The sequence below is a fragment of the Megalobrama amblycephala genome, linkage group LG10 (assembly GCF_018812025.1).
Source record: "Megalobrama amblycephala isolate DHTTF-2021 linkage group LG10, ASM1881202v1, whole genome shotgun sequence".
Taxonomy (NCBI): Eukaryota; Metazoa; Chordata; class Actinopteri; order Cypriniformes; family Xenocyprididae; genus Megalobrama; species Megalobrama amblycephala.
Genome location: NC_063053.1, coordinates 36,788,243 through 36,814,605, shown reverse-complemented (window position 1 = coordinate 36,814,605; position 26,363 = coordinate 36,788,243). Strand labels below are relative to the sequence as shown.

Sequence of the window (26,363 nt, the reverse complement as noted above, 5' to 3'; positions counted from 1 at the left end):
TAAATGGGAAAGGCGTTATTATTTTTTTTTTTCATCAAATTCATCAATATTTTGAAACCATTTCTGAACAAGCTTACAATTAGGCAATATACACAACAAGTTTACATTATATCTTAAGGTTTTCTTTTAGTGCAAAGCACTAAACAATATGTGCAAACAAATTTAAAGAACAAAAGCATTTAAGCTCAAGCAGCACAAACGGAAAAAATGCTAATAAAGCAGACAGCGGCAGTTATCGTGCAGAACGTACATAATACACTCAAGTCAATATATAGTTATCGTGTTCATATTGTTTCACATGTTCATGTTGAGAAAAACAGTAATATTCACATGCTTGGGTGACAAAACGTACTGACAGACATTGCAGAGACAAAGATAAAAGTGTGCTAAGCAAAGTTTCTAACAGCAGCACTTTGTGTTTTCTGTTCGTAAATATGTCTCCCTCAACGAAACTTTAAGGAAGAATATGTCTCAAGATCATTTTGCTATCAGATAAGGTATCTTCTTGGCTCACTCAGGGTACAGCTGCACTTACCTGTCGTGAATGCAGTGATGGACAGCTGTCTTTCCTCATTCGACTGGTGTTTTGATTTCATGTGCTTTCTCAATATGGTGGTAATATTATGATAACTCGTTTCATTAATTAATTTGATCAAAAGTAATTCCATTTTGTAAGATCAATTTTCATCCAAGTAATTCCAAACCTCGTGAGGCAGACAACAACATTATGTAACAATTAAATAAAATAAACTTGTTAAACATGCTCCACAGCGCCACCCAGTGCATTTAGTTATAACTGTGAGTTTTAGTGCTAAGGATTTATCATGGATTCACTGCATTTAAAGGCAGGAACACACCAAGCCGACCAAGTTTTCTCAGTGTGTTCCGCACCATCGGCTGAAGTTGGTCCTCGACGGCTTTTTTTCGGCTGATTCGACATGTTGAATCGGCGTCGGAGCTCATCGGTCTGTCGGGCCATCTGATCACTCTGATTGGCTGTTCTGCTACTGCCACCTGCTGGTTCGGAAATGCATTTTATCTTACGCAGGCGCAGAATGGACATGCTACTTGGCCGTCAGCTGTCGAGCGTCGGTTTGGTGTGTCAGGGCACCTTTGGACACAGACACTGCCGACTTGAGCCAACCCTGCAGTCTGCTTTCGACGCCACTAGTTCGTCGGCATCGGCTTGGTGTGTTCCTGCCTTTAGGCCAGCAAAACAACATAATAAAATTCAAATAGTATTTTTATTTTTCAAATATTCGACTATTTGTGCACACCCCTAGTAGGGATGGCATTTAATGATTAACATATTAAGTATTTTTGCTTTAATATTCTCTACCCATTTTATAGAAGCAATAAGGTACTCCAGGTGTGCTGTATGTGAATACAGTCTCACACCTTATTGCTTACATATCCCAGAAAGTTGTGCAAGATGGCTTATATGTGCCTCTTATCCTATTTTCCACTATACCTCGAATGCACTGTAAATATGTGCTGTTACATTGATAAAGGATTTTAAATCTGTTACACTAAAAATGTTACACTAAAGAGTTAAACACTCAAGATTGAGTCAGCGTCCTTGAGTGATTGGGACTTAAAAAGGAGAAAGGAAGAAAGGGAAATTTATACTGATGGCACACATTTTAAATACACAATGTCCTTTGTTCTAGATCTATTCAAAATCTAGATCTCTTTTTAATATGTGGATTTATTTCTTCATCATCATTAAGGAAGAAGATTGCAGAGATGTGTGACTTATGTGTGTTATTAACTTAAATGTTTTATATTTTGGGGGCATTTTTACTAAGGTGATATCATTATTACGAAATGTCACTGTTTAGAACATATTTTCTTTTTTCCATTGCTTTTTGGGTGCATGTTTAACTGTGATCTGGGCTGTCCCACAGGCAAGGGACCTGAGACCCTGTTTGCTGGTCAGAATCTGAATGATAATGAATGGCACACGGTGCGAGTGAACAGGAGAGGAAAGAGTCTGAAGCTGTCTGTGGATGATCTGCCCACTGTGGAAGGTATCCTATTCTGTTTCCTCTGGTTTCTGTTCTTTTGCTTTACGTTGTTACAACGGGAGTTACACATTCTGACTATTTAGTTTATTTGTGCAAGTTCTCTTGTGCATTCGTGTCATCCCAAGGCACTGCCCAATATTATGATTGGATTATCTGAAAAACATGGCCATACATGATTAATAACCTAGCAGTGTTATTCTTTCCTTGCCATATTTTTGTGAACAGTTTAATTAACAATTTGCTTAATTGTCTCATGATGCTGTGCATGGAATGTGGCATTGAAACCAAATCCATTTTTTGACTTATTCATCCAAAATTTCTAGCTGGAAAACACATTTTAAAATATCTATTAGTGTTGAGTAAAACATTAGCACTTTCGCACTGCACTTAAAGGATTAATTCACTTCAGAATTAAAATTTACTGATAATTTACTCACATCCAAGATGTTTGTGTCTTTCTTCAATCTAAAAGAAATTAAGGTTTTTGAGGAAAACATTCCAGGATTTTTCTCCATATAGTGGACTTCACTGGGGTTCAACGGGTTGAAGGTCCAAATGTCAGTTTCAGTGCAGCTTCAAAGAGCTCTACATGATCCCAGACGAGGAATAAGAGTCTGATCTAGAGAAACCATCGCTCATTTTCTAAAAAAAAAATAAAAACAACATACTTTTTAACCACCAACGCTCGTCTTGCACTGGTGTAAGTACCGCTGGTGTAACTAAAGTGCAGCGGTGGAAGTACCGCTGTAGGGCGAAAAACTCCATCTCATTTTCTCCTCCAACTTCAAAATCGTCCTAAATAGTTGTTTTACCTTTTTTTTGTAAAGGTCGTTTGACTTAGTCTTTGAATGTTTGCTTTGTAGACACTGGATCAGTACTTCCACCTACGTCACGCATGACCTTTCCAACATGATTACGTAATGTGTGGAGCATCACAGAGAAGTGCAAGATGAGCATTTGTGGTTAAAAAGTTTATCATTTTTATTTCTTTTAAAAAATGAACGGTGGTTTCTCTAGATAAGACTCTTATTCCTCATCTGGGATCATGTAGAGCTCTTTGAAGCTGCACTGAAACTGACATTTGGACCTTCAACCCGTTGAACACCAGTGAAGTCCACTATATGGAGAAAAATCCTGGAATGTTTTCCTCAAAAACCTTAATTTCTTTTCCACTGAAGAAAGAAAGACATGAACATCTTGGATGACATGGGGGTGAGTAAATTATCAGGACATTTTAATTCTGAAGTGAACTAATCCTTTAACCCCGGTTATCGTTCGTTCCAAACCCCACTTTCAACCCTGGGTAAAGGAACATTTCACAATTGTAATTTAGAAGTTTGTTGTGTTTTTATGATCCACATGAAATAAACCTTTCTCAACACTCTGCCATGAAACAGGAGAGATACCAGGTGACCACACACAGCTGGAGTTTCATAACATAGAGACGGGAATCATTACAGAGAAACGCTACCTGCCCATCATGCCCTCCAACTTCATTGGGCATCTCCAGAGTCTGACATTTAACGGCAAGCCGTACATCGACCTCTGCAAGAACGGAGACATCGACTACTGTGAAGTCAACGCCGTGATCGGTTTCAAGAACATCATTGCGGATCCAGTGACCTTCAAGTCCTGCTCAAGCTATATGACTCTGAGCACACTGCAGGCGTACTACTCCATGCACCTGTTCTTCCAGTTCAAGACCACCTCATCCGATGGACTCATCCTGTTCAACAGTGGAGATGGGAATGACTTCATAGCTGTAGAGCTGGTTAAAGGGTACGCTGTGGAGAGACAGACATGAGCATTACAGTTAGATGCTCTTATTGCTGTACATGGTTTAAATGTGAATGTGTGCATTAATAATTTATTTATTCATTAATCCATTCATTCAACACCTTAATTTCCCTCTAAAATACAAACCCGATTCCAAAAAAGTTGGGACACTGTACAAATTGTGAATAAAAACAGAATGCAATGATGTGGAAGTTTCAAATTTCAATATTTTATTCAGAATACAACATAGATAACATATCAAATGTTTAAACTGAGAAAATGTATCATTTTAAGGGAAAATAAGTTAAATTTCATGGCATCAACACATCTCAAAAAAGTTGGGACAAGGCCATGTTTACCACTGTGTGGCATCCCCCTCTTCTTTTTATAACAGTCTGCAAACGTCTGGGGACTGAGGAGACAAGTTGCTCAAGTTTAGGAATAGGAATGTTGTCCCATTCTTGTCTAATACAGGCTTCTAGTTGCTCAACTGTCTTAGGTCTTCTTTGTCGCATCTTCCTCTTTATGATGCGCCAAATGTTTTCTATGGGTGAAAGATCTGGACTGCAGGCTGGCCATTTCAGTACCCGGATCCTTCTTCTACGCAGCCATGATGTTGTAATTGATGCAGTATGTGGTCTGGCATTGTCATGTTGGAAAATGCAAGGTCTTCCCTGAAAGAGACGACGTCTGGATGGGAGCATATGTTGTTCTAGAACTTGGATATACCTTTCAGCATTGATGGTGCCTTTCCAGATGTGTAAGCTGCCCATGCCACACGCACTCATGCAACCCCATACCATCAGAGATGCAGGCTTCTGAACTGAGCGCTGATAACAACTTGGGTTGTCCTTGTCCTCTTTAGTCCGGATGACATGGCGTCCCAGTTTTCCAAAAAGAACTTCAAATTTTGATTCGTCTGACCACAGAACAGTTTTCCACTTTGCCACAGTCCATTTTAAATGAGCCTTGGCCCAGAGAAAACGCCTGCGCTTCTGGATCATGTTTAGATATGGCTTCTTTTTTGACCTATAGAGTTTTAGCCGGCAACGGCGAATGGCACGGTGGATTGTGTTCACCGACAATGTTTTCTGGAAGTATTCCTGAGCCCATGTTGTGATTTCCATTACAGTAGCATTCCTGTATGTGATGCAGTGCCGTCTAAGGGTCCAAAGATCACAGGCATCCAATATGGTTTTCCGGCCTTGACCCTTACGCACAGAGATTGTTCCAGATTCTCTGAATCTTTGGATGATATTATGCACTGTAGATGATGATAACTTCAAACTCTCTGCAATTTTTCTCAGAGAAACTCCTTTCTGATATTGCTCCACTATTTTTCGCCGCAGCATTGGGGGAATTTGTGATCCTCTGCCCATCTTGACTTCTGAGAGACACTGCCACTCTGAGAGGCTCTTTTTATACCCAATCATGTTGCCAATTGACCTAATAAGTTGCAAATTGGTCCTCCAGCTGTTCCTTATATGTACATTTAACTTTTCCGGCCTCTTATTGCTACCTGTCCCAACTTTTTTGGAATGTGTAGCTCTCATGAAATCCAAAATGAGCCAATATTTGGCATGACATTTCAAAATGTCTCACTTTCAACATTTGATATGTTATCTATATTCTATTGTGAATAAAATATAAGTTTATGAGATTTGTAAATTATTGCATTCCTTTTTTATTCACAATTTGTACAGTGTCCCAACTTTTTTGGAATCGGGTTTGTATTTTATAATCCCTGCAAATGAAAAAAATGAAGATTTTTATCAATGTGCACAGGTTAGTATGGAATATAAGTAGATCATTGCAATTATTACTGGTTCAAGCATGTAGCCTGTGCTAAGTATGAAATTGTTTATAACTCCTAAACCGTTAGGCGTAGGCTCAAGTCTCTTATATTATTGGAATCCTTGGCTCAAGATGGACAAGATGTAATTCAGAAGAGAATTCAGCTAAATTTTGGGGTATTTTGGATTTTTTGCGAACTAGTCCTAGGTTTTTGACCTGATCGGGACCAAACCAGTGCAGCAAGATTCTCTGGAGTTTGATTGTCAATAGTTATCAAAAAATCAAAAGTTTATCAAAAAACGTTGAAATTCCAATTTACGGTCCCAAAGGGTTGCCAAAATGTTTGAAGTGGGCGGAGCCACTTTTACTGAAATGGCTATAACTCGTGAACGGAATGAGATATTTTCACCAAACTCAGCACACATATGCAAGAGCTCATTCTGTGGTCAGGTGAAAAAGGACGTGGCAACTGGCCACTTAGTGGCGCTATAACAGGAAAAAAAACTTCGAAACTTGAAAATTGGCATGCAGTGTCTTCTGAGGTGCCATGATTGTCTATGAGGACATTAATGTATCTTGAAAAACATGTCCACTATTGGCCACTGAATTTTGAGCAGCTATCAGACCAGGTTAACAGAGTCTGATCGGAACGAAACTCAATGGGCATGTTCGACTCATGGTCCTAGAGGTCTGTAAGAATTTTGAGAGAAATTGGCCACTAGTTGGCGCTAACAATATTTACAGCTCTGTAGTCACGTGGTGTTTCACACATATACAAAATATTCATATCATTTATTAGATCTCTTCACACTAAAAAAAATTGCCTCAAGAACCACAGCTGTCAATCAAATTGTTCATTAAATATTCAGAATATGTAAAAAACCTACTTTTGCAAACTAGTCCAGGTTTTTTTGACCGATCAGAACCAAACCAATGCAGTACAATTCTCTGGACTCTCTAGATAAATAATTTTCAAAAAATGTTGAACTTTACCCTTTGGATAGCTAGGTCTAAAAGAGGGTAATTTAGAAAAAGGCGTGGCAAAATATACTCAAAAGCCTATAAATCCTAAACAAAAACTCAAACTTAAAAAAACATAATTCCTGTGGTAAGTTGCCTATAATGGCTGTACTGTAAATGGTCGTTTCCTTCTATAAAGTGGTAACATGCTTGCTAAATAAAACTTAATATCTTTTTACGCATGTGTTTAAAGGCCTTAAAATGCTTGAACCTCCATAACTGATGCTCGCAGCTATATTTATTACTATTACTTTTATTCTATTAGACATATTTACATTTAGATCTTTAAAATCATCCATATTATTGACAATCGAGGTGCTATCGGAAATGAAACTATTCATCCCTACCCAGTGATTTTATTGCTCAGGTTTGCCGTTCAACAGGTCAGAAAACATAAAGGAGGCATTGAGACGGAGATATTGAACTGACAGAAAAACACTTACTTAAAGACTTTATGTATAACACATTATAAAGATATTCATAATGTATGTTATAAAGCATTATATCTTTTCATAAATAACTGTAACTAAAGTTAAAATGCATTATAATATTTGCAGATTCCTTGTTGCATCTGAAATTGGTTGTTTGTCATGCTTTAATGCATTATAATTTCTAAAGGTGTAACAATCAATAGATGATTATTATAACTGTGGTTACAAATATTCATGAGACCATACAATGCATTATAAGGTGCATTACAAATGTAAAAGCATATAAAAGAAAGTTGATTGCATAGCTCAAATATTTTAATCCTGGAAGACTTTGATAAGAAATTTCATATAGATTTTTTCATTGCAGACAACTTGAGGGATATTTAGATTTCTTCTGAATCATGTCAGTTTAAGGTTTTTTTCTCAAGAGTACAACTTTTCTTCAGCAAAATGTCTCCATGTAATCACATCTCTATCTGAGAAAAGCAATCAAGATATTAGAAAGATCTTGTTTGTGATTTTTTCCATATGGGTAAACTATTCAGCTTGCACCTGATAATGGACAATTTTGTACAGCTTTTTACAATACAGTTTTGATTACAGTTATGATCACAAATCATTAGTCATTATCTGACTGTTCTGCAGTTGCATGTGTGTTGTTTTAATTTCATTATATCTTTGTTCAGTTACCTGCATTACGTCTCAGATCTGGGAAACGGTGCTCATCTCATCAAAGGAAACTCAAACAAACCTCTCAATGACAACCACTGGCACAATGTCATTATCTCCAAAGACACAAATAACCTGCACACCGTCAAAATTGACAGCAAAATCACCACCCAGACCACTGTGGGGGCCAAAAACCTGGACTTAAAAGGTAGATTTCATGTGATTTTAACGTACAGCTGTTGTGACCATGATAATTACAGTTTTGATAAAAAAATTAAATAAAAATGTTTTAGATCCACAAATGAATTGTATACAATAATAAATGCATAATATATTATGTTCCTGTGTGAACTGATCTCATTTTACAGTTTAGAGAAAGAGAGGGATGTTAACAATATATATGATATTTAACTATATCCTTATGAACATTATGCTCTCTCTTTGCAGGTGATCTTTATATTGGTGGTGTTTCCGAGGAGATGTACAAAGATTTACCCAAGTTAGTTCACGCAAAAGAAGGATTTCAAGGCTGTTTGGCGTCTGTGGATCTGAACGGCCGTTTGCCAGACCTGATGTCAGAAGCGCTGGCCTGTGTTGGACAGATTGAGAGAGGATGTGAAGGTGACAACATCTTTTTTCTTTCTGTGTAATAAGTGGAATAATGTAATAATTATTGAAGTTACAAGATCTGATCGCCCTCTCAGGGTTTATTTTGCAACAATGACCTGCTGACTCTAGATTATATCTTAAATACATAATTGTTTTCAATTTACGCAAGGCTTATTACCTATAAATTTAACTACAATAATATTCAAATTGAACAAACATTCAAATTGTTTTATTATCTGCTAACATTTTATTTTGATGCTCACCAACAGACTTTCTACTGACTATAAGTAACTTTGCAAGTATATATCAACTTACTCTACTAACCCTAACCTTACAGTTTGTGAAATATGATAGCATTGCACATGCATGTTCTTCTACACTGTCAGCATCTCAGTTTATCATTATTTTCTCAGTTTACCTCAGTAATCATATTACACTCTCAGTATTATTGCTGTTTTTTTCATGTATCTGTCATGCTGTAGAGGTTTATTGTGTCTCGCACTCTGACACTCTGAAATGGATAGAATAATTTCTGCTGCGTTGCTGCTTGAAATCTACTTTTCATACACACTGTTTTACCACAAACAACATAAATATTCCATTCTGTTTTCATTATATCCCTGCTTTACATAAAAGACACATTGACCTTTTTCTTGGCAGCTGCTTTGTCCTCGTACGGTATTTGGGTGTTTCACAATTCATTATTGATGCATTCTCATTTCCTTTCCTTGCGTCCTTGCTCCTCTCTCTTAACATTCAAGGGCAGCATGTAAGGAAAGGAAACAAGGTGGAGGAATCAAAGAAAAATGTTTAAAATATTTTGGAAAATCCTCTCTTGCAAAGTGGCATGAGTTGCACACAAGGGATCAAGATATTAATGTGAAATTTCTTTAGGGTGTTGAGAAACTCTCCATAAGTAAGAGCACAAGTGTTTTTATTGGTCCATCTGGACACAAGGAGCCAAGCTGAGGGCTTCTGAGGATGAAATAATAATTGGGTTTGCTAAATTTTATAGGTTAATACCAACAAATCTTAGAGCATTGCTTGAGACAGTTGCACCATTAAATGACTGGATTGGAACTTCCTGCCACAAAAATCCTGTTCGCGATTCCAGCATTCAAGGGTTGCATCTTTGATGTGACCAAAACCTAGGAAAAGACATTCTTGGCAGACGTCCCAATTTTGGGATTCAATGTGTTTTTGGTGATGGATGGGGTGACAGAGAGAGGTTTTGTGGAAGGTCCCACAGTCTTTGGCTGCGCACCGATCACCGGACGACTGTGTTATCAAACTCCACGCCACAGCTGCCGCACAAGAGGATCGGCGCAGCTTTTGGATAAAGTCTATAAAGCCTTGCTTTTGTTGGCTTACATGACTGAACTCCAGGCTCAGGTGGGCACAGCTATTGAGGAAAAGATTGAGTTTGAAGAAAGATTGAGATGTGCACAGCAGTGGAGTTTGTCATGAGAACTGGGCTGACGGTAGCTGCACAAAGGCATTATGGCTAAACTTATCTAGGACTATGGGTAAGGGTCGCCTGTTGTTTCTGGATGCAGGGTTTTCGGATCAGCCATGCAGTCTCTCTAGGACTCAGTTGTACTAAATCATGAAAGTGAAGCACAATTGATGAGGTATGATTAGATAAAACTATGTGTTTGTGCGTCTCACTCGCTTTCCTGGCAAGCGTGACTGACGGACTGAAAGTAGAGAGAATGTATATCTTATTTCTGCTTGCCTTCAGCACAAATGGACTCTGTGAAACATTTGCAGTACATTCACATCAGATAAATACAAGTGCCGTTATGTGCTGATGCTTTGGAAATAATAAAAGTGAGGCAAGTAACACTATGCATTTTGCCGCCTTCTCCTGCATCTCAGATCGTGAAAAGACTACTCCCCGAAACGCTTTTGAGACGGATTTAAAATCGAACTCAAACCACTTCAGGAGGAAACCGACGTGAAAATACATCTGGTTGTTGAAAACACATATGTCAATTTTACTCCTCCCAAAACAAGCGCGTGAGAGTGTGTTATAGCCAGATATGACTGCGCTACTGCAACACGAACACCTGCAGATGAGCAGCTGAGAACCTCTTCAGCACACCGACATGCAAACTGACGCAAATGAAACTGACACATAATCATCTTTATTAAAAGTAATGAACTCTGTTAAATTTGCATATAGCTTGGGAATTGAATATTGGATTTATATCTGTTTTGCAGAGACACATTAATGTGGGCAAGTGTAAATGGAACTGTTTTAACAAATCAGATAGCTATCGGATCAGTAATACGTGAAGTGACCAGGTGTAAACAGGTCCTATGGATCAGTGGGCTGCTGGCTGGTCTTATAGTGAGTCAATCAATCAGAGCTTCACTCAAGGGCACAACTCCCATAGAGTGGTCTGTGTCTCACTCCTTTCCCTTAGAGAACCGAGGTTACGCTTGTTAACCGGACAATACAGGTGCTGGTCATATAATTAGAATATCGTGAAAAGTTCATTTTTTTATTGTAAATTATTTTAAAAAATGAAACTTTCATTTATACTAGATTCCCTACATGTAAAGTAAAACATTTCAAAAGTTTTTTTTTTTTTTAGTTTTTTTTTTTTTTTTATTTGTTGATTAGAGCGTACAGCTAATGAAAGTCCAAAATCCAGTATCTCAAAATATTAGAATATTTACATTTGAGTTTCATTAAATGACCATCCCTACAGTATAAATTCTGGGTATCTCTTGTTCTTTGAAACCACACTAATGGGGAAGACTGCTGACTTGGCAATGGTCCAGGAGACAATCATTGACACCCTCCACAAAGAGAGTAAGTCACAGATGGTCATTACTAAATGTGGTGGCTGTTTACAGAGTGATGTATCAAAGCATATTAAATGCAAAGTTGACTAGAAGGAAGAAATTGGGTAGGCAAAGGTGCACAAGCAACAGGGATGACCACAAGCTTGAGAATACTGTCAAGTAAAGCCGATTCAAACACTTGGGAGAGCTTCACAATGAGTTGAATGAAGCCGGAGTCAGCGCATCAAGAGCCACCACACTCAGACATCTTCAGGAAAAGGACTACCAAGCCACTTCTGAAACAGAAACAATGTCAGAAGCATCTTACCTGGGCTAAGGAGAAAAAGAACTGGACAGTGAACAGTGGTCGAAGGTCCTCTTTTCAGATAGAAGTAAATTTTGCATTTCATGTTGAAATCATGGTCCCAGAGTCTGAAGGAAGACTGGAGAGGCACAGAATCCAAGCTGCTTGAAGTCTAGTCGGAAGTTTCTGAAGTTAGTAATGATTTGGGGGGCCGTGACGTCTGCTGGTGTTGGTCCATTGTGTTTTATCAAGTGCAAAGTCAATGCAGCCATCTTCCAGGAGATTTTGGAGCACTTTATGCTTCCATCTGCTGACAAGCTTTATGGAGATGCTGATTTCCTTTTCCAGCAGGACTTTAGCACCTGCCCACAGTGCAAAAACCACTTCCAAGTGGTTTGCTGACCATGATATTACTGTGTTTTATTGGCCAGCCAACATGCCTGACCCCTGAATCTATTGGATATTTTCAAGAGAAAGATGAGAAACAGTCGATCCAACAATAATCAGATGATCTGAAGGCTCAATAGTGCCTCAGCAGTGCCACAGGCTGATCACTTCCATGCCACACTTCACTGATGCTGTAATTTGTGCTAGGAGCAAGTCATTTGCTGTAATATGTGCTGCCGACCAAGTATTGAGTGTACAAATGAACATATTTTGGACTTTCATGAGCTGTACACTCTAATCATCAAAAAAAAAAAAAAAAAAACTTTTGAAATGTTTTACTTTACATGTAGGGAATCTAGAATATATGAAAGTTTCATTTTTAAAAATAATTTACAATAAAAAAATGAACTTTTTCACGATATTCTAATTATATGACCAGCACCTGTACACATTTCAGAGCATTTGTGTTGCTAACACCCTGAAAATGGCAGTGAAGACTTGGGGCCCTACTTTAACGATCTAAGCACATGGACTAAAGAGCACAGCGCAAGTGCACTTAGGGCGTGTCCGAATCCACTTTTGCTAGATTAACAACAGGAAAAATGGTCGGCGCACCTGGTACATGATCTAAAATAGTTGTCCCTATTCTCTTAATGAGTCATGGGTGTGTTTTGGGTGTAACGTGCAATAAACCAATCAGAGTCTCATCTCCCATTCCATTTAAAAACCAATTGCGCTTGTTCCGCGTCGGATTTGCTATTTACATGACGGAATTTGCAAGCGGAAAAACTGAACGCTTCTCTAGCGAGGAAATGGATCTGCTCATGTGCGAGGTTAAAGCGGACCATCTATGGGACAAGCCGGATTCCACCAAAGCATTTTTATCTTTATGCACACAATAATAATATTTTACATTGTCATCCTTTTATTTTTAATATCTGGCATGTTTGTATGCTGCTGTGTGTCCCTGTGTGTGTAATAAGCAGAGTATACGTGTGTTGTGCACCCGCATGTAGGCACATATTACGAACACGCTCTTTAAATAACAAAACAAATATTGCGTCATGGACTTTAGAGCAGGTTTTTGTTGGTCAATGGCGCAGTCGTTTTCAGTTCCTCAAAATAGCAACACGCCAACAATGCACCTGAACACACCTCGTTTTCAGACCAGCACGCCCATGGGTGAACAGATGGGTGCAAGTGCATTTGCTATTTAAAGAATGTGATGCAGGACAAGAAAATGATAACTGCTTTGGGCTGAAACTAGCAAAAACACCTGCGTCGCGCCTGGCGTCACATTGCAGCGGGTGTGTGATAGGGCCGTTGTACTCCACTGAAAATTACTTTTTAAATATATGGTTCATGAACCCTTTTGTAACATGAATGTTCTGTTCTAGTTTAATTTTCACTCTGTTGGATCTGTTCCTGTTTGCCTGATTTCCTAGTTAGTTTCCTCGTTTGATAATTAGTCCCACACACCTGTTCTGTTTCATCCTGATTACGTTTCCTCATGTTTATAAGCGCTGTGTTTCCTCAGTTCTTCATCTGGTATTGTTTATGTTAAGTGTAGTTGCTATTCCGATTTCTTCAATGTGTTCACATTAAAAGAGTCATTATTTAACTGGGATTTAGTGCGTGTTAATCTACACGACACCTTTGAACTACAGGTATAATTGTGATTAGCGAGTAGTTTGCAGAAAATATTTCTCAAACTTTCACTCTTTTTCTCTGTGTGAGACATACAATTCTTCCACATGAATATTGTGTTGTCTCTATGTACATATTTACGTACTTAATATTTATTTAGTTTTTATATTGATGCATCGTATCAAATGATTCATTTAAATGTACAATCTCTCAGTATAAAGTGGAACCACGTTTGGGTTTATTGAGTTAATGTGTTAATAACAAAGCATCACATAATAACATAATTTATACATAATAAGCCATAGTATTACTATAACTCAGCTGTTAAAACATCTGTGGTGCCTGATCTTTCTCTGATGATGATGGTGTTCCTGTAGGGCCCAGCACGACCTGTCAGGAGGATTCTTGTGCGAATCAGGGCGTTTGTCTCCAGCAGTGGGAGGGCTTCACCTGCGACTGCAGTATGACCACATACGGAGGACCTCTGTGTAATGATGGTAAGTGAGAATTTTTGCATCCTATTTTAAAAAGTGCAGCAGATGCTTAATATGTGGTGTTATCATATTTAACAATAGCAGTTCCCCAGGGTAAGCACTGCTGGACACTGCTGTTTTAAAAGAAGTAGCATAATTATGTTTATAATAGTGCATGTCATCCAGTTACAATTTATGAACCTGTAAAAATTATGTGCTTATATTCAACATGGATTTCACAATATTACCTATAAAAATGTATTTACCAATTTTACAAAAACAATAAAAATGCACAAAAATGTGTTCTGTGTGAACTGATCCTGAGGGCGGGATGCACCAATAAGGATTAAGCTTAAAGAGTTAGTTCACCCAAAAATGAAATTACTGTCATCATTTACTCACCCGTTCCGTAAGACTTTCATTCATCTTAAGAACACAAATGAAGATCTTTTTAATGAAATCTGAGAGATTTCTGTCCCTCCATTGACAGCTACGCAACTACCACTTTCAAGCCCCAGAAATGTAGTAAAGACATCATAAAGTAAATCCATGTGACTCCAGTGGTTTAACTTCAATTTTATGAAGTGTTGTGAGTGCTTTCTTTGCACAAAAAACAAAACAAAACAAAACAAAAAAACAAACAAACATAATTTACCACTTTATTTACAAAATATGAATCTCCAATGCATGTTAATGAAAGCATCACGTGTTGACTCGAGAGCAGTTGAGTGAACATGCATTGGAGAATAATATTATGCAAATAAAGTGGTCATTTTTTTGTTGTTTTGCGCAAACAAAGTACTTCATAAAATTGAAATTAAACCACTGGAGTCACATGGATTACTTTATAATGTCTTTACTACATTTCTGGGGCTTGAAAGTGGTAGTTGTGTGGACTGTCAATGGAGGGACAGAAATCTCTCTGATTTCATTAATTATGGGTGTGGAACGACATGAGGGTGAGTAATTAATGACAGAAATTAAATTTTTAGGTGAACTAACCCTTTAAATCTTGATTAAATCAAAGTGTATATACAGTAGTAATTTAGATGCACCAAATTTTAAACAATTGGTGCAACAGCTTAAATGAAAATAAACCTAGATCAACCTTTATTAGCTCTAAACGTTGCTTAATTTCATCCTTAGGTGTACACCACTTTGCATTTTAGATTAGTTATTTGATGTGCTGCCGACTTATTCAAATTGTAGATAACATTTATTTACTTCTAATCAGCACTTCAGTACAAACTATAACTTTACTGAATGAGTGTGTCTGTACGATTGCTGCTAGAATATTTGTATGTGTGCTGAGCTTGATATATGGAGTGTGTGTGTGTGTGTGTGTGTGTGTGTGTGTGTGTGTGTGTGTGTGTGTGTGTGTGTGTGTGTGTGTGTGTGTGTGTGTGTGTGTGTGTGTGTGTGTGTGTGTGTGTGTGTGTGTGTGTGTATGCATGAAATCTTTATTTGTAATAGGAATGTGTTGGCATTAAACAGACATTTGACAAACACAGTGATATAAATAAACATGGCTGTCATTGGTGCTGTCCTAATCAGTCATGATGTGACTTTTAGGAGGCCTCTTTTCTTGGAAATTCTACGGCACAAAATGTTCCACTATAAAATAACTGGAAGCATGTTTGTTGTATTTTCCAGTCTGGTTTTGGTTTGATCTATTCCATCTCCATTTAGCTAATGTACCTGCTCAAAACAGGGAAATCACAAAACAAAATGTGCAGTGTTTCTGAAATAAATAAATAATATTTTCTTTATAGTATATTTCTGACACACTATTCCCTAGAGGACCAAAGATTGTTTGCAGTTTAGATTGTATAGAGTCTTTTCTATGGGAGGAAAATGGTTACATTTAATACAGTAAACTGACTGTACTTCAGGACAGATGGAGTTTCTGCTGGTCCCAGTGTGATATTTCCTGTCACCACTCGAGGGCACTCACATGAAGCACAAACAACACTTTCTGATTCAGACCATCTTGTGAAACTGACAGCATGTTTCTCTGCAGCCTTCATGCAGGGATCTTATACTCGCTGATGTTTGAAAGTCAGTTTTGAGCTGAGAAAATAGATTTAAATGTCTTAAATGTTGATTTGAGCTGGTAGCCAATATGAAAACATGGGAAATGACCAGCATTGTGGAAATGCAACTAATCAGAGGTAGATCAAGATCACTTTCAATAGTTATGAACTGTACTGGAGAATGTGTTCATAGAAGAGAGAATCATGTTCATCACATTCAGGAAGGGTGAGAGTTCTTCATAACCTGGGTGTTTCTAAACCCCCGGTAAAAGTAATCCTGGGTTATCTTGCTTCATCCCTGTTGCATTGGCGCTGTGCAGACTGATCAGCGTATGGCATCAAAGTAATGCAAGAGTGATTCAATAGAGGAGACATCTCCTTGTGCTTTTGAATCGCTCTCACGGTACTTTGATGTCATACGCCGATCGGTCTGCGCAGCGCCGATGCATCTCGAACAAGCCTAAATGCTCCAGCATTGCACTTCCTCATATTATATACAAACCCGATTCCAAAAAAGTTGGGACACTGTACAAACTGTGAATAAAAACAGAATGCAATGATGTGGAAGTTTCAAATTTCAATATTTTATTCAGAATACAACATAGATGACATATCAAATGTTTAAACTGAGAAAATTTATAATTTTAAGGGAAAAATAAGTTGATTTTAAATTTCATGGCATCAACACATCTCAAAAAAGTTGGGACAAGGCCATGTTTACCACTGTGTGGCATCCCCTCTTCTTTTTATAACAGTCTGCAAACATCTGGGGACTGAGGAGACAAGTTGCTCAAGTTTAGGAATAGAAATGTTGTCCCATTCTTGCCTAATACAGGCTTCTAGTTGCTCAACTGTCTTAGGTCTTCTTTGTCACATCTTCCTCTTTATGATGCGCCAAATGTTTTCTATGGGTGAAAGATCAGGACTGCAGGCTGGCCATTTCAGTACCCGGATCCTTCTTCTACGCAGCCATGATGTTGTAATGATGCAGTATGTGGTCTGGCATTGTCATGTTGGAAAATGCAAGGTCTTCCCTGAAAGAGACGACGTCTGGATGGGAGCATATGTTGTTTTAGAACTTGGATATACCTTTCAGCATTGATGGTGCCTTTCCAGATGTGTAAGCTGCCCATGCCACACGCACTCATGCACTCTGGATCATGTTTAGATATGGCTTCTTTTTTGACCTATAGAGTTTTAGCCGGCAACCTGATGGATTGTGTTCACCGACAATGTTTTCTGGAAGTATTCCTGAGCCCATGTTGTGATTTCCATTACAGTAGCATTCCTGTATGTGATGCAGTGCCGTCTAAGGGCCCAAAGATCACAGGCATCCAGTATGGTTTTCCGGCCTTGACCTTACGCACAGAGATTATTCCAGATTCTCTGAATCTTTGGATGATATTATGCACTGTAGATGATGATAACTTCAAACTCTTTGCAATTTTTCTCTGAGAAACTCCTTTCTGATATTGCTCCACTATTTTTCGCTGCAGCATTGGGGGAATTGGTGATCCTCTGCCCATCTTGACTTCTGAGAGACACTGCCACTCTGAGAGGCTCTTTTTATACCCAATCAAGTTGCCAATTGACCTAATAAGTTGCAAATTGGTCCTCCAGCTGTTCCTTATATGTACATTTAACTTTTCCGGCCTCTTATTGCTACCTGTCCCAACTTTTTTGGAATGTGTAGCTCTCATGAAATCCAAAATGAGCCAATATTTGGCATGACATTTCAAAATGTCTCACTTTCAACATTTGATATGTTATCTATATTCTATTGTGAATAAAATCTAAGTTTATGAGATTTGTAAATTATTGCATTCCTTTTTTATTCACAATTTGTACAGTGTCCTAAGTTTTTTGGAATTGGGTTTGTATATTACCTATTGTCCTATCAAGTTTGTCCTGAATGGACTATAAAAGGTAAGAATGAAATTCACTGAAATTGTTGCATTATCTGTCACAGCTGAAACGCTGAAACTACTGTTTGTAGTTTTACTGTTTGCAACGTGCGGTATTTCCATGACTGTCAAAAGAATGTGAATACAAGGCACATTGGCTGATTGGCTGTTGGATGGTAAGCATCTAGTCGTAACAACACTGCAAGTTTAGCACAGCGATGCGGGGTTAACAGAGTAAAAGCATTTCTAATCCTGTTTGAGAGCAGGAATTTATAACCCAGAGTAAAACACAGTGCTAACCCCGCTTCAGTGAAAGTGCGAAACATTCCTGTACCCAGGGTTAAATGCAGGGTTTAGAATGATGTTAACCCAGGGTTAAGCGCAGTGTGAAAAGCCCAATAGAGTCCCTCACACTAACTATTTTTACATGCAACCAAACAAATGGCTCAATCAGACTGAAAAGCCGACATATAAACACCTCAATCAGTCCAACTGATCTTCATCGCAATAACATTTTTATCCGATTGAAGTATCTTGATTGAATTTTAAAAAATCTGATTAAAAGAGAAAAAAAAAGTTTGCCATGTAAACCACTAAATCAGTCGGATTCAAAAAGTACACTGCACGTGCGCAGTGCCATACGTTTACATGCTTCTTATGATTGTGTGAAAGTAGATGTAACAGAATCAAATATTTGATTCCAATATTTGTAAAAAAAATAATAATAATCTGGATCTGAATGAACCAGTTTTCAGTTCCCAAAGCAACATTCTCTTTGCTGCAGAATGCAGTTACATTCAGGGCTCCAGTATGTATGTATGTATGCAAATAAATACACACATAAATACATACGTATTAACTGCATCTGTGAGCTTTGCTTTCATCAGCACCGGTCACATCTGCACAGCGAGACATGCTTGCACACAGATACACATTTATCAGCCCTTTTCTTTGTGTGTGCTTCTTTTTTGTGGTGGTTGAAAGAGCAACTTCCTCCCAAAGGACGACAGCCGAGGGCCAAGTCCGCCTGGCTGCTCCGGCGGCACAGACGGCTCTTTATGTGCGGTGCAGATGCAGCGCTTCGCTGCGACTGACGTCACCTGGTGTCGGGCAGCAGATGGAGCATCTGGAGAGAGAGTTGACGTATGGCAGTCAACTTTCAAGTTGGAGCCTCCACGGAAAATCCTCGCTCTACTTTCAGGAACAGAGAGGGATGAATCCCACTCGGAAACCTTTAATTGAAGGTGGCAGATGAAAGTAGGATATTTATGGTTTTCATCAGAAAAGAAAAAAAACAAAGCACACATCTCCATCTATGCAGTGTGTTTCTCTGCCTTGAGTTGCTTTGTTTAGGCTGAACATTTGCAGTGCTCTCGCGCCCTGATTCCACTGCTAGAGCTCCCCCTCCCTCTCTTTTCTTCTCTTCCTCCTTTTTTTTTTTTCTCAGACCGCCTGCTATCTCTCTCTCTCTCTCTCTCTCTCTCTCTCTCCCGCACAGCCTCCGGAGCTGCTCTGTGGATGTCTTGTGGCTGGAAACGCAGCTTGCGCAGGTGTGTGGGGAGATCTCTCTCTCTCCATGGAGAACAGTTAACATTGTCCTCAGGAAAGAGTGTAAATGAAGCTCTCTCCATCTGTTGGAGGCTCTCAGCCAGCTGTGGATGGATTTCTGGGGATTTCTCCTCCTGAAGACAACGTTCAGCCAAAAAACAGCAGAAATTCTGATTTCAGAAAACGCCTTCGAATTCAGAAAATGCCCGATTCCTTGCACGTGTTGATATCTGCCGGTTTTTCCCAGGATATTTGGTCATTTTCGTGATTTTTGGCTACATGAAGTAACTGGTGATTTGACTTATTCTGATTTGATTGAAAACACTCTTTCCTGCTTTATTGAAAGTTGGATTTTATCTAAAACGGCTTGGATTTAAGATATAACCACCGAGGACTGAGAGACGAGGATTGGGTGTACTTTCTCCTTGTGCTTCTTCTTGAAGAAGGTGTGTGTAAGTGAGGAGTATGGGCAGGCAGGTGCGCTGAAGCGTCCGTGCGTTTTTGCGTTCTCTCGTTCCGGGAAGATGTTGGGCGGCTGGAGGCTGGTGGACTGGCAGCTCTGCTCAGAGACCCTCATCCGGGCTCTGGCCTCCGTTACCTGCCTCGCCCTGTACCTTACAGCTCTCTCACTGGGCATCACAGCTGGATCGGACACCCTCACGAGGACACATCAAACTCACTTCAGCCATGGAGGAAGGAACCAGCACACTGTGCCTCTCACTATTAACAGATCACCTGGGTCTCTGCGGGCAGGACACGGTGGGTGGCAGCATTATAGAGCACAAACATACAATGCAGTGCGGTGAAACTCAAATTCATGGAAAGGCTTTTGCGATGCTGTATTTGTTTCGCATTCAGCATCTCCCACCCTTGATCTCATTGAGATTAGCCTCATCTCTCAGTGTCTGCATCAGCACATTTCTCTCTGGAGCAGATTATGACACATCTAGAGAGTCACACGATGCAAGATGAGAATAAGTTAAAGGAGCATTTGCGCTGTTTTGATGTTTTGATTTCTCTTGCATTAGATGTGTGGCATGAGCTTTTCTCAAAACTAAATTCTGAGCTTTGTTTGCATTTATTCATAAGCAGCTGGTGTCAAAGGGAATTTTAACGGAGATTTGACGTTCATTCATACAGTTCATACAGATTCCCTATAGTTTGTCACATTAATTATGGACATATCATAAATTATACATAGAGGATGAATGCAGTGGAAGTGGTTCAGCATGTGCTGGGAAGATGTTTTCATGCATTATAACTCCAGTGTATGATTTGATTGTGACTATCAGAAGACGTGTGTCCTAATTTTCCTGTTTACACAGACTGATACTCGCACACATCTCTGAGTGACATGTTATGCTTGGGTGTCGGGTGGATTAGACATGCTGTAATCTGATTGGAAGGAAGTGTTTTTACAGTCCTGCTGAAATGGCAAAACAACCAATTGAGTCACTTCAATGGAGTCTGTTTAACATAATGGTTTTTATACTTTTATACTCTAACCCATCCTAAACATAGAAACCTAGCAGCTTCTTTTTGTAACAACATAAAACACGTTATTCATACAAAGCATGTACCATTTGTGTGGTGCTGATCTGGCTCAGCAGAGCAACACTCATTCATAACAGTTCCTATTATAGACCCGTTATAGAAAGCAATAAGAAAAGAATTACAACTCCACTGTGCACGTCTGGTCTTGAAGCACATATGATTGTTATATCCCAGAACAGTCAAAACAAGATGAAGAAGTGTCATTACCTACCCAAACCTTCTCTCCAAGGACATCAAATGTTTACCTGAAGTGATTTATCCACATTATCTTGTAGACACTGAGCGCATACTTTCTGCTATCTGTCACTATGAAGCGCCTACCGCTGTTGTTTTCAGTAAGTTGAACAAAGATGTCAAATATGATTATGTGCATCTGTCTGTGCTGGGACGTTTTGATCTATGGAGGACATATGACTGAGGCAGTATAAAATCAGCGCATATGCTCTGGTGAGGTATATGTAGGATGGGTAAGACATTACTGATTACGGTTCTTGAGGAGGTTGAACATCAGTATCAGTGTCAGCGGTGTTCTTGTGCCTCTTTAGAACTGAACTGTAGACATTTTTGTAAATGCTCAATGAATGGCTGATCTCTTTACCTTTAAAATGAGCAGTTCACCCCAAAATGTAAATTCATTCATTAAGTTCATTCATTCATTCATTCACAGTCATTAATTACTCACCCTTCGTGTCGTTCCACACCCGTAAGACCTTCATTCATCTTCAGAGCACAAATTAAGATATTTTTGATAAAATCTGATGGCTCAGCAAGATTATTTCCTTTTTCAATGTCCAGAAAGACGTAATTAAAACAGGTCATGTGACTACATGTGGTTCAACCTTAATGTTATGAAGCAACGAAAATTTTGTGCGGCAAAAAAACACAACTTTATTCAACAATATCGAGTGATGGGCAATTTCAAAACACTGCTTCATGAAGCTTCGAAGCTTTACGAATCATTTGTTTTGAATCAGTGGTTCGGAGCGTGAATCAAACTACCAAAGTCAAGTGAACCATTGAAATTTACGATGACTTACGTTACGATGTAACAAAGCCTCATTTATTGAAATCATGTGACTTTGGCAGTTTGATTCACACTCTGAACCACTGAAACAAAAGATTCGTAAAGCTTCGAAGCTTCATGAAGCAGTGTTTTGAAATCGGCCATCACTAGATATTGTTAAATTAAGTTATTTTTTGGCACACAAAAAGTATTCTCGTTGCTTCATAACATTAAGGTTGAACCACTGTAGTCACATGACTGTTTTAAATACATCTCTAGTAGCTTTCTGGGCACTGAAAGTCAATGGAGGCCTCACTGAGTCATCAGATTTCATCAAAAATATCTTAATTTGTGTTCTGAAGATGAACGAAGGTCTTACGGGTGTGGAACGACATGAGGGAGAATGATTAAGGACAGAAATGTCATTTTTGGGTGAACTAATGCTGATATTTCATCCTTCAATAACATACTTTTTGCATCACATTCAGTATGTTTACATGGACAAAAATATTCCAGTATTAACCCGATTAAGACAAAATTCTGATTAAGAAACTACCATGTAAATAGCGATTTCTGATTACCTTATTCCAGCTAAAGTCATACTTGAAGTAAACACAAATTGAATTAAAACATGTGGAGTATTCCTATTTTAGTCACATTATCGAAGGGCATTTTAGACATGTACACACCTTAAATCACACTATAAACGTCAGTTGGGATTTCTCGCCGCATACACATGCCAATGTTCAACTGTTTGACAGCAAACAAGAGAGCATGGCTTCAAGCAAGAAGGCACAAATCATATTCCTCTTACCTCATCTCACCTCATCTCATCTCTCATCCAGTACCTCCGAGTTTGTCACGGTGGCATGAATGAAATGTTGCCGAATGAAAGTACGAAATGACTGTTGCTGGAGAATTTGTATCCGCTGTCGTCTATTTGCACATATAGCATGACGAATAATGAACTGCACTTGAAGCTTTCATAAAATTAAAAATGTGTCACGTTGGCACAGAAACAAGAGGGTAAGATCCATATGCAGCTTTAATGGGGTAATCCAAACTCGTAATCCAAACAGGCAGGGTCAAAATCCAAAGAACAGTCCATACAAAACAAAGAAAACAGAACAGAGAAACCAGTGACCGTAAATGAAACCTCAATAACAAAAGCAGAAACAAACAGGGTATAAATAGACAGACACAAATGATCAAACACAAAACAGCTGAATGCAATGACGGGATAATGAGTCCGGGAAGTGGTTTATGGGAAATGAAGTCCAAAAGTGGTGAAGCAATAGTCCGGGTTGGAGTGCCCTCTAGTGGCTAACTAGGGCACTCCAACTTGTGATCATGACAAAATGAAACACCCAAAACTGTATATGCTGCCGTAATGAAGACGATCTGTATGTTGATGCATGAAATTCTGGAGGGAACGTTGGACGGCATGGCATTGGGACATATTGATGTGCCAATAATCAATCTATGTTCTATAACATGTAAAATGGGAACATGAAAGGAGTATTCTAAAAGCAACTCATGTAAACACCTTAATCAGAATATTGTCTTATTCAGAATAAGGTCAGTATTTAGATTACTGCTGTCCATGTAAACATAGTCAGTGACTACATTTACCTGCACCCTCATAATGTGATTATAATGAGATTTAAGGCCTTTGCACACTGAGTCCGAAATTTTCGTATGTATTTTTTCGTATTCGTGATCCTAAAAATTCGTCGCGCACAGAGACCTTGCACACTGAGTCCGATGCGTATTAATGAATCCATTGCGAAAAAAATTGCAAAACAATACAAAATGAAGACTTGAAGCAGTGAGCATGTCTTCTCTCTTCTTAAAAAGACAAAAAGAAAGAGGAAATATTGGGTCCATCCAATCCCAAGATTGCATAGAAAGGAAGGAGAGTCCTCATCAAGGAGCTGCGTGACTATCCCGAGTGTTTCAAAGTTTACTTCGGGATGTCAGTGGCTCAGTTTGATGCTTTGCTAGCGATACTGGCACAATCTGACTCTTTCCACACTTTGTCATACAGTGCATTGTCAGATGGCATTGGGGATTTTGGCGTCCGCTTGTATGGTAGCTCTGAATTGTCAAAACGGATGCGAAAAATTCAGAAAATTGAACCTGATCCGAATTTTTTTATGACGGACGAAAGTTCCGGAGGCAGTGTGTAAATGTGATTGACACAACGTGAGGTCGTATTTATTTTTTAACGTGCAAAAGTGTGTTCAAAGGCCTTTAGCCAACAATGCGATTAAACTTTACCTCATGTAAACACAGTACTTTGATCATATTGATGCATTTAAGCTCATAATCATAGGAAAATATGTGGCATATGCCAACTTTAATCACAATAAACAGGCATTTAAAGACTTTTATGGCATCTATTCTGGAATATATATACTGGCCTAAGTGCACGTGTGTTTGTGACGAACACGGATGGCGTTTTCATGCACAGGTTCATAAACATAGCGGTAAAGAGGGTGTCACATTTTTGGGCTGCTGAAGAAACTGTGTTCTTGTTGACAGTGTTGCATGAAATGAATATAATGCAGTATATTGATGGTCAAAAAAGACCCTTTTAAGCATGTCCATAGAAATGTGTTTATAAGTAGATTAAAACAATGGCCACTAATACACTTATTGTATGTGAGTTCATCATCTGTGCTGCGCATTTGTGAATAATGGCAATAAAAAAAAAAAAAACGCATATCATAGCGAATAATCAAAATAATGAAAACGGGAATTACATCATGTAAACATCTTACCGCTGGAAATAATCACATTATTGGTGCACAAGTAAACCCAGTCATTGTGACAGATGCATGAAACAACTGGCGCTGAAATGCGCAGATTAAAATGTAAAAGTACACTGTTAAAAATAAACTTGTCACTGGTTTCTTATGTTTGGATCCGTCAGAAGGATATGCTAAGACACAGCTCGAAAGGTTTACAAGCTAATAAATCCTCTGTGAGACAGCATTATCCATTAGCGAAAAGCAAAGAAAAAAGAAGTCAGCAATGCCACTGCTCTTTTTTTCTGCTGATGCACAATCCGGCACCTTGAGCAGTGCAGCGGTGCGTGAGAAAGCCCAACTCTAATCCACACTAATAGGATTGAGTAGATTCACCCACCCCCAGTCTCCTCAACACATGTCTTCAAGCCTTCAAAACTGCTGGCAAACACCGATAAAATATACACATGTCAAAAACACCCCCAAAACTGAGCAATATTTATGACTTTAGTCGTATAAACGCCAACTACATCTCTCCTAAATCTACATATTTCCTCCTCTGTTGTGGGTGATGTGTTTATTTCTGGTTACTGACAAATCTGTTTTGCTCAAGGGAGATTGATTAGTGTGAACCATGCCTCGCTCCCAACAACTTTCACAGGACCTCAGAAGATGCATTTTAGAGATGCAGTAGCTGGTAAAGGCATCGCGAAAGAACTGGGTGTTCCTCAATCTATGCCACAAAATGTAGGGGCAAAAAAAATTCTTCCTTAACTTTTTGCAGATCTTATAAGCTGCTAAATTCACTAAATTCAAAGATTCACTTACTTTTCCAGCCTGCACTGTGAATAATTGTTCAGTGTCTTTAGTTAAAGATGTTGTGTTATTGGTGCAATACGGTGGTTCTCCTTTTATTTTAAAGTCAAACTTGTATAATGGATTGTTGGCTTGAAAGGCTTCAGAAGATTTGACAACTTTTCCAAGATGCACCCAATTGTGGCTTAGATGAAGATCAGATTTATGCAATCAATGCATGTCATTCTAAATGGTTCACAAACTTGCAACTTGCAATCATTCATTTGGTTGGGTCAGGTTGTTGAATCCTGGATCAACACTGATGTGTGAATGGAGATAACAACGGTTGCGTTCACACTGTGAGCCTTAATGCTCAATTCTGATTTTTGCTCAGATCTTTGTATAGCTGTTCACATTGTTGTTTTAAATGTGGCCAATATCAGATTTCCAGTGTGAACAGATCATGGTTCTGAACTGACCTGGACGCGCAAAAGTCGCTTCAACCCACGGAGTTGCAAAACAACCTGGAAACACGGAGGGCATTAAAGTAAGCGATTATGCATTTATTTATAGTGTGATCTGACATGGAAGCCAGTGAAATTACGAGCAAACAATATGAAAAATAAAGACGATGTGACAAAAGAGAGCAGAGCTTTTATGACACCAGCCCTCATGTCTGTATGATAGTCTCTTCCTGTCTGTGTCCTGCTACAGACTGTCATTTCAGCAATCCTATAAGATCATTACAAATCACATTGTACGACGACATGGATCTAATAGACTTGGGTACATGTATGTAGAGTGTACGATGATGACACCTATTGAATCATAGGCTACGACGCAAGT

At 38.8% G+C, this 26,363-nt stretch overlaps 1 protein-coding gene across 16 annotated transcripts in view; it reads left to right on the top strand.

Annotated features, from left to right (window-relative positions):
- nrxn1b (neurexin 1b) overlaps window positions 1-26,363 on the top strand; it is a 132,987-nt gene that overhangs the window by 67,724 nt on the left and 38,900 nt on the right. For 11 of the 16 annotated variants that reach the window (XM_048205962.1, XM_048205959.1, XM_048205958.1 and 8 more), the window contains 5 exons: window positions 1,908-2,030; window positions 3,425-3,806; window positions 7,735-7,925; window positions 8,165-8,338; window positions 13,835-13,954. In XM_048205962.1, the coding sequence (XP_048061919.1) occupies window positions 1,908-2,030; window positions 3,425-3,806; window positions 7,735-7,925; window positions 8,165-8,338; window positions 13,835-13,954 (990 nt within the window). Of the gene's footprint in view, window positions 1-1,907; window positions 2,031-3,424; window positions 3,807-7,734; window positions 7,926-8,164; window positions 8,339-10,280; window positions 10,483-13,834; window positions 13,955-19,351; window positions 20,175-26,363 lie in introns of those variants that run through there. The other 5 variants (XM_048205973.1, XM_048205968.1, XM_048205970.1 and 2 more) reach the window with 4 other exon arrangements.